The sequence below is a fragment of the Saprolegnia parasitica genome (genome assembly GCF_000151545.1).
Source record: "Saprolegnia parasitica CBS 223.65 unplaced genomic scaffold supercont2.147, whole genome shotgun sequence".
NCBI lineage: Eukaryota > Oomycota > Saprolegniomycetes > Saprolegniales > Saprolegniaceae > Saprolegnia > Saprolegnia parasitica.
In genome coordinates this window covers 8,267-16,533 of record NW_012156541.1, presented here as the reverse complement: position 1 = coordinate 16,533, position 8,267 = coordinate 8,267, and the positions used below count along the sequence as shown (strand labels likewise).

Below are 8,267 nucleotides of genomic sequence, written 5' to 3'. Positions count from 1 at the left end.
CGCCCCGGGGCGCGAGATCGCGGCCGCGTTCGTACGCGACTACCGCGAGAACAAGGCCAACCCGCTCAAGCCCGAGCGCGAGATCTACGACATGGGCCTCGCGGCCATCAAGGAGCTCGTTGTGAGCGAAGCGCTGCACATTGTGTCGGCGCAGCACCCTCGGGCGCTCGAGCGGACGCTCGAGTGGACGCGCGGCGGGCCCGTCGAAGATGCGCTCTTCCGCTTCCAGGTCGACGAGGTCGGCCAGGCGCGGAATCTGCGCTACATTGCGTCGCCCATGGACGTGAGCCCCATGGACGTGTGCCTCGAGGCGCGCGCGCTCGCGGCGGAGCTCCACAGCCACGCCAAGTTTCCCCACGGCATTGCGCTCCACTGGTCGTACCCGCCGCCCGACGTCGACTACTCGGGCGCGAATCTCTACCGCGTGTTTCTCAAGACCATCGCCAAGCTCCAGCTCGTGGACCTTGCCAAGCTCACGACCAAGGACCGGCAGACGTTCTTCATCAATATTTATAACACCATGGTGCTCCACGGCGCGATCGAGCTCGGCGTGCCCCACACGTCGGACCAGTACAAGGCGTTTGAGAAGGAGATCGTCTACCGCCTCGGTATGATATCTTTGTATCAAGTTGATACGAGCGTTTGGATGTAGGGGGCCTCACGTTTTCGCTGGCCGACATTCGCCACGGCATTCTCCGCAGCAACCGCAAGCCGCCGTCCGCGTTCTGGGGCCGCCAGCTCGAGAACCACGACCCACGCATTGCGTACTGCTTCCGGACGCGCGACCCGCGCTCGCTCCTTGCGCTGCTCGAGTTTGCCGCGCCCTTGGCGACGCCGGCCGAGGCGGTGATTCTGCGACCGGGTCGCACGGACACGGACTTGGAGCAGGCCATGAAGGCGTACTGCGAGCGCCATATTGTGGTCGAGACCGTGCCACGCACCGTGCGCCTCCCCAAGCTCTTTAGCGTTTACCTCGAGGACTTTGGCTCGTCCGAGTCGGAGATGCTCGGGTGGCTCACGCAGTACATGAAGGACTGCCCGCCCGACATCATGCTGTACCGGATAAAGTACCAGCACGGGATCCTCGTCTAGTCGTCTATCTACTACTAATACTGTCGTCTGTATCTCCACAGTTGGATTGTCTGGCGCGTTGTAGACATACAGATATATATATATACGCGAGGGCGATTACAGAATGGTACAGAACGACTTCTTCTCTTTGGTCGGGCTCGGCTTCTTCGTCGTCGGCGCCTTCTTCGGCGCGTCCATGGTGCGGATCTCGCGCACGACTTGGAAGAAGCAGTCTTCGTTCTGGATGCGCTCCTTCGCCGACGTCTCCATGAAGGGACCAGCCCCACTCGCGCGCGAGCGCTTGGCCTTCGGCAAAGCTCACGTCGCGGTTGCGCTCGAGATCGCACTTGTTGCCGACGAGCACCATCGAGACGCGGTTCGTGTCCTTGGCGCGCAGGATCTTGTCCTTGAACGTCTTGATCTCGTCAAACGTCGTCCGGCTCGTGATGCTGTACACGAGCAGGAAGCCCTTGCCTTCGCGCATCCACTGGTCTTGCATCGTCGTGTACTCTTCCTGCCCCGCCGTGTCGAGGATGTCGAGGAGCGCCTGCTTCTGGTCGATCACGACCTGCTTGCGGTAGCTGTCCTCTACATGGCCCCCGCGTCAACCGCCATGCATCGGGCCCATCTTCACGTACCGATCGTAGGGTCGTAGTCCTCGAGGAAGTTGTCGGTGACGAGGCGGATGACGAGCGCGGACTTGCCGACGCCGCCGCTGCCGAGCACCACGAGCTTGTATTCGCGCGAGTCGGCCGACTGCATCTCTTCTTCTTCTGAGCGAACGGGCAAGTCAGTCGAAAAACCTCTCAGACTGCATACGTCAACGATCAGACCGGCACCAACGCCAGTGCGCACCAGCTGGCGTGGGTGAAAACACCTCTACGTTCTTATAACCTTGAACATCGCGTCCACCGAGTCTCATCGGCGCCTCGAAACGACCAACCGAGGAGCATGTCCATTGGCATCGGTGCGTCAACGTGTCGCCGTCGTGGGCCATTCGACACTGGTTACAGGGGACGCTACATTTGCCGCTCGATTCGCGCTCGATTCGACGCTCGTTTCGACGTTGTACCAGTACGGCGCGCGACAGTTGGACGCGAGCGCCTGCTGCACAAACAAGGCAGTGTCTATGGGGCATAGACACACACACAAGGTGGTTACCTGCCGTAGTGCAGCGTCTCGCCTCGTGTGGCGCGTTCAAGCGCGAGACGAGGCTCGAGCAGCCAATTCATGAGAGCATTTGTTATAAGCGTAATGTCCTGTGCATGAGATGGGGGGCCACTTCGTTCGAATGCACCAATCTTGTGTGCTCTTGTTTTCCGCCGATGGACGGCGACCGCGCAGACAACGTGCAAGTGGTCGAGGCACTCGCCATCGAAGCCATATCTGTGTGCTACCGGTCGGGGCTTGACGTCGAGTCGTCACCTTGGAGGTGCGTCACGCGCGCGTCGCATGAGGGTCTGCGACGTCGACGCGCCACGCTTGGACGATGCGAGAGCCCGTACACTTGCACCGATCTATGGCTCTAGCTCGTGCGCAGTGCCCTCTAGTAGCTGGCAAGTTTTCTCTTCGGGGCGCAAACGATCTTTGACCGATTCTGAAGCGGATTGGTCCGCCTCCATGATTGGCTCATATGTGGTGCTGAGCGTCGTGGCCATGCCACGTGGATGCTCCTGGCTTCGATCTTCGATGTGTATCTTCGTTTTTGCCTTCGACAATCGAAGCCACCCCAAAGATCGCTAGCCGCTCGCATGGACAGCACGAGCGACGAGGACCGGGACGAAGTGAGCGCGCTCGTGCACCCAACGATAGCCGTACGACTACATTGGTTCGCCATCGACTCAGGCGTACGTAGGCCAAGCGAAGCCATCGGCGGGTCAAGTCCATCGGCGTCGGTGGACGGCTCGAGCTCGCCAAGATCTCGACCGACCAAAAGGTACGCCCCAGTCTTTCTGGTTCTTGACGATAGCATGAGCCGAGGTGGAAATTCTCGAGACGGAGCTCCAACGCCAGTCCAAGGCGCTCGAGGAAGCCCAAGAGGAGACGCAGCTCGCGGCGCGCATTGGCCAGTCGCTCTTGCTTCAAAACCAAAAGCTCGACTACGAATGGGAGTCCAAGCTCGCTTCCGTACGCTCCATTATGTCGTACTCGATTGACAATCTCCTTGCAGATGACCAAGCAGCACAGCGACGACACGGCGCGGCTGCAGGTACGCACGCGCGCTCGCCTCGACACGCGACCCAAGCGCGCTTAGGTGCTCGAGCGCGACCTGGCAACGCTGCAGCACGACTACAATGCGCTGCGGTCGGCGCGCCTGCACGCGGACGCCGAGCTCGACCACCTCCGCATCGAGAACGCCGACCTCAAGTACACAAGAGGATCGTGCTCGCGTTGGTCCTCATGCTGTGCAGATGCAATGCCAAGACGACCGTCGACGATCTCTGTCGACTGCAGCAGCGGTATCGAAAGCTTCAGCAGCAGTACCGAGAGCTGCACGCGACGGTACCGCAATCACATCCGCTCGAGGCTCCTATCGTTGGCGGTAGCACGAAGCCTTGCAGTGCGACCACGTGAGTGCGACGAGCACAGCGCAGCGAGCGATGCACGACCTCAAGGTGGCGCGGGAAGCTGCGCAGCTTGTACGCGACCTCTATTCGAATCCCTTCTTACCTTGCGCCTTGCTCGACAGGCGGCCAAGGTGCACGATGCGAGGAGCCAGCAGCTTTCGCACTTGACGAGCGAAGCCAACACGGTGCGCGTGTTGCGCGACAAAATTGCGAGCTTGGAGCACCGCCACGCGCTGCAGTCGGACACCGTCGTGAGCCTCGTACACACCGCTCTTCCTCCCTCCCTCGTAGCGTCTCACCGGAGCATGGCGCGTAGAATGAAGAGAACGCAGGCCTGCGCGAGCGCGTGGCGTTGGCGACCGACCAAGTACACAACCACCGACGAGTTGGCGATGCACCACAGATGTATTAGGTGCTCACACTGACGAACGAGCGGCACATCATGGCCGAGCGGCTTGCGCACGAGCGCAACGTCGCCGAAGGGCTGATGCAAAAGTACGAAGAGTACCTGCAGCGATCCCCCGTGAGCCCGCGGAGTCCGCGCGACGGCTTCTTCTCGAGCGGGTCTCCGTGGAAGCAGCGGTCGCTCTTCCACGAGCTCTCGGTCCACCTCCGGCACGAGTGCAAACCGCCGGTCGTGCCCTGGACCGAGTGGCTCCTTGCGCACTCGAAATTGGGGCTCGCCCGGCTCTGGACGGTCCCGTCACCCGCCAGTCTCTGGCGCGCGCCACCGTACCCAGTCTGGAAGGCCACGGCGGTTTTGGTCGTCGACTGGCGACTCTACTGGATCGCGCTCACGAGCTGGGCGTGGCTGCCGTGGTATGGACTCCAACGCAGCCTCGAGGCGTACGTCGACCGCCACAAGGCGCGTCGAGCCTAGTCCTCTACTAATACACGGTTCGGAAATGGTAATAGTATGTGGAAAGGTTGTCTGTCGCCCTTGATTCCGGATACGGTTTTCCGGATGGCAGGCCAGTAATTTCTGCGGCGAGCAAACCAACCGCGCGATGTCGGAGGCCAAGGACGCGAACCTCTTTAGCGACAGCGGGTCCTCGGACGGCGGCAGCCCGAAGAAGGCGCCGGCCAAGGCGGCGGCAGGCTCCGACAACGAAGACATGGCGGACCTCTTTGGCTCGGATTACGACTCGGGCGAGGAAGAGTTCAAGGCCTCGTAGGCTGCGTGTCTCCATCCTGCTACGAGGCTCACGCACCTGTAGCGGTATCAAGGAGTCGCCTATCCGGGACGAAGATCGCGACGTTGCGCCCGCGCGCGCCATGCCGCGCGAGGTGCCCGATGCCCACCACGACGAACTGCACATCCCAAAGGCGGCCAAGGCGCCCACGAACACGGACTACTTCTTCACGCGCCCGCCCAACATCCTGCGCTTCGTGCCCGACGCGTACACACAGGCGAGCATTCAGAAAGAGAAGGAGGAGACGGGCGACGAAGGCCTCTACCGCAACTACGTGCGATGGCGGTACGCGACCGACGCCGACGGCAACGTCCTTGTACGCACTCGACACACTTGTATCCGGCGACCTACGTAGCACATAGGTGGATCCGGCGACGGGGCGTCCGAAGCGCGAGTCGAACACGCGCATCGTCAAGTGGGAGGACGGGACGTATACGATGTTTGTCGGCGACGAAGCGCTGACGCTCACCCAGCAAAAGGTCGCCAACTCGTTCATCTTTGCGAACGAGCAGTCGACGGACGAGACCGTCCTCGAGTGCCACGGGCGCGTCTCGAAGAAGCTCACGATCCGCCCGATCGCGACCACGTCGTCGTCCCACCAGAGCCTCAAGATGTCGATGCGGGCGCGTCACAACAAGGCCGTCGTCCGCATCCAAGAGTACATTTCCGAAATCGATGGCACGCTCGACAAGGAGCAACGTGCGAACGCGCGCCAGGAGAAGATGCGTCTCCAGAACCGCAAGAAGCACCGCGACGGGTACGAGTACGACCGCGACCGCTCGAGCCGCATGGACGCCGGCTTTCTCGAAGAGGGCTACGACGGCGTCGAATACGACGACGACAACTTGTCTGCGATCAAGCAGCAGTACGGTGGGCGCGGCGCGGCCAAGAAGCCGGAGAAGCCGATGAGCAAGCGGCCGGCGGCTCCGCGCCCCGGCGGCCTCGACGAGTACCGCATGAAGCAGCGCAACCGACAAGCGTCGGACGAAAGCGAGCCGGACGACGACGATGACGACGACGAGGAGGAAGAGATGATGCGTTCGTCGAGTGCCAAGAAGCGCCGGACGTTGGTCGACGAAGACGAGTCGGACTAGTTGAAAGCATCCTCAAATTCCATGGCATCTTATCTCGATACACTATCTACGTCGTGCGCTTCAAAAAGAGAGCCGAGTCGAGAAGGCCCGAGTAGGCGTACTGGAGAGCGTACTGGTCGGCGTCGGTCCAGCCGCTCTCCCACTCGTTCCAGCGCGACTTCATGCGGATCGCCTTCATGTAGCGGTAGATCGAGAGGTCGGCCTGCGGCAGCACGAGCAGCAGCGTCTGCGGCGGCAGCTCGCGCGCCAGCTTGGTCAGCGACGCGTCCAGCTCGGTGATCGCCGCCACTTGAGCGCGCTTCCAGAGGTGCACCGTGTCCATGTACAGCTTGGGATCGCGGCTCGGTACCGCATCCACTTCATACCACAGCAAGTCCTTTGTCGCCGCATCGGGCGTCAGCGTCAGCGAGTCGTAGCTCGCCACGTCAGCGGGCGGTGCATTTGTGATGGCGTTGGCGAGCAAGTCGTTGAGGTCCCCGCTCGAGTAGAGCGCCCATGGCTTGGGCAAAGCGGTGGCGGCGACGCGTCCAAAGTGCTTGGTCGCGTCCGGCAGCTCCTCGAGCAGCGTCGTGTAGGCGCGGCTGCAGGGCGGCGGCGTCGGAAGCCCGACGCAGAGCCCGTCGCGCCGCTTGAGCTGGAAGAGGCGAAGCGCCGCGATGGCATCTTGCGCCGAGTCGTGGCCGCCTTCCATGTCCTGGATCGTCTCGTTCAAGAAGGTGCTTGCAAGCGCCTTGAGCGACGGCTTGAAGGGGAACCCACGCTGGTGCGGAAACAAAATCGCCGTGTCGGCGACACGGAGGTGCACGAGCCGCAGCGCCTTGAGGTCGCTATCGAGCGAGTGGCCAATGAGCAGCGTCGAGGCCGAGAAGAGCGAAAGCAAATGGGCTTGGACGTCGTCCAACGTCGTCTTGACGTCGGCGAGCGACTCGGCTGTGATGCCGCTAAACTCCGTGTGGTAGTTCAAGATCGTGCTCCGAGGTTTCACGAGCGTGTCGTAGACGGTCGCGCCGTCGGCGTTGACGACGGTCACGCGCGTGAGCTCCGAGCCGAGGTCGGTCTCGCACATTTCGCAGTCGAGGGCGAAGAGGTTGTCGACCTCGTCTGGTTTATCGTCTAAGGGCATCGTGGCTTTGTACACGTCCATCGAGCGGTTCTTGGTCGTCTTCATGAGCAAATGCTGCTCGACAGTCACGTCCATCGGGTATCCGTACGCGATCATCTCGTCCCGCGACAAGATAAAGTCCTCCAACGTCGGCTCGGCCGTCCAAAGCGACGGCAGGGACGGCGTTGCCAGCGCCGCGTTGACCTTGGCCGCGCGGAGCACCGTAACCTTGAGCACGCGCTTCACGAGAGGTCGCTCCGGGTCGAGCGACGCGAGTCCGTACTGCTTGTCGAGCGTCGCGCTGGTGCAGAAGCCGCGCAAGCGGTCGTCTTCGGCCATGAGCACGTCGATCGCCGTCACGACCTGCGGCTTGGACTCGTCAGCGTCGTCGTTGTTTCTCGCCAAGGTCCATTGCAAGTGCAGAAGGTCGCCGTCGAGCTTCCACTCGCCCGACTGCAGCGTGGTCTTGCGGAAAAAGGTGCCAGACGGCTGCAAGATGATCTCGTCGGTCCAGCCGCGTGCGTCCGACGTATACTGCGCCAGCAGCGTGACCTCGTACTTGCCAAAGAGCTCGTCGGGCGACAGCACGCTAGTAGAGGATGAGGAGTCAGTCGATCGGTGAAGAGTGCAATGCGTACTCGAGGTACGTGGTTGCGAGAGGAAAGCGGAAGAGCGACTCGGACAGCGCGACTTCCTTGGGCTTTTGCGACGTCTTGAGCGCCGTCGCCGACGCGAGGCCGCATGGCACGGTCGAGCACGACTCGAAGAAGGGCAAGGCCACGTCCGGGCTCGTGACCGCCCGCCCCAGCATGTCCGGGTGCACGCCCTTGGCCAGCACGATGCATACTTTGCTCGGGTTCGGGACGCCGTCGTACGACTCGAGGAACGGACTCACGTTGGCGTCGGCCTTGAGCGTGTTGGTCACAATCGCTTGGACGTCGTCGATCGCGAGCCGCGCGTACACCTGCGCCAACCGCGCTTCGGCGAGCCAGAGGTTAAAGTTGAGAAGCACGCGACTGCTGCGCGCTTGGTACGGCTCGCGGAGCACACGCGAGAGCTCCTTCTGCTTTTCTGCGGCGGAGAACGAGTCGTGCTTCTTCGTCGGCTGCTGATCTTTGGGCGGGGCAGGACGAGCCGTCTCGGTCCGGCGACGCTTGTTCTCGGGCGAGCGTGGCGGGCGCGGCTCCGCAGGCTGCTGACGCTTTCGCGTGTCGAGCGGACGATCGGCGATCGGCGTCTG

General features: G+C 62.3%; 5 protein-coding genes across 5 annotated transcripts in view; 3 read left to right on the top strand and 2 right to left on the bottom strand.

Moving 5' to 3' along the window:
- The window catches only part of SPRG_21495 (NEK protein kinase), a gene marked incomplete at both ends in the record, with an annotated part of 2,631 nt that extends 1,539 nt beyond the window's left edge, over positions 1 to 1,092 (top strand). Inside the window, 2 exons of the mRNA XM_012354149.1 lie at positions 17 to 608; positions 653 to 1,092. Coding sequence (XP_012209539.1) covers positions 17 to 608; positions 653 to 1,092 — 1,032 coding nt within the window. The remainder of the gene's footprint in view (positions 1 to 16; positions 609 to 652) is intronic.
- A 96-nt stretch (positions 1,093 to 1,188) lies between these two features.
- On the bottom strand, positions 1,189 to 1,833 carry SPRG_15092 (hypothetical protein; the record flags this gene model as incomplete). Its single annotated transcript, XM_012354131.1, has 3 exons — positions 1,189 to 1,311; positions 1,334 to 1,659; positions 1,710 to 1,833. The coding sequence occupies 3 exons, from the start codon at positions 1,831 to 1,833 to the stop codon at positions 1,189 to 1,191; spliced, it is 573 nt and encodes a 190-aa protein (XP_012209521.1).
- Positions 1,834 to 2,822: 989 nt separating this feature from the next.
- Positions 2,823 to 4,518, top strand: SPRG_15091 (hypothetical protein; the record flags this gene model as incomplete). Its single annotated transcript, XM_012354130.1, has 10 exons — positions 2,823 to 2,885; positions 2,927 to 3,007; positions 3,052 to 3,198; positions 3,242 to 3,280; positions 3,326 to 3,438; positions 3,483 to 3,573; positions 3,618 to 3,710; positions 3,761 to 3,898; positions 3,955 to 4,005; positions 4,051 to 4,518. The coding sequence occupies 10 exons, from the start codon at positions 2,823 to 2,825 to the stop codon at positions 4,516 to 4,518; spliced, it is 1,284 nt and encodes a 427-aa protein (XP_012209520.1).
- Positions 4,519 to 4,615: 97 nt separating this feature from the next.
- On the top strand, positions 4,616 to 5,964 carry SPRG_15090 (hypothetical protein). The gene is made up of 3 exons (XM_012354129.1): positions 4,616 to 4,809; positions 4,856 to 5,147; positions 5,194 to 5,964. The coding sequence occupies exons 1-3, from the start codon at positions 4,646 to 4,648 to the stop codon at positions 5,923 to 5,925; spliced, it is 1,188 nt and encodes a 395-aa protein (XP_012209519.1). The 5' UTR covers positions 4,616 to 4,645; the 3' UTR covers positions 5,926 to 5,964.
- On the bottom strand, positions 5,935 to 8,264 carry SPRG_15089 (hypothetical protein). The gene is made up of 2 exons (XM_012354128.1): positions 7,666 to 8,264; positions 5,935 to 7,616 (listed from the first exon to the last, which is right to left on the bottom strand). Exons 1-2 carry the CDS (start codon positions 7,836 to 7,838, stop codon positions 5,972 to 5,974), a joined length of 1,818 nt encoding a protein of 605 aa, XP_012209518.1. The 5' UTR covers positions 7,839 to 8,264; the 3' UTR covers positions 5,935 to 5,971.
- Between the last annotated feature and the right edge of the window lie 3 nt (positions 8,265 to 8,267).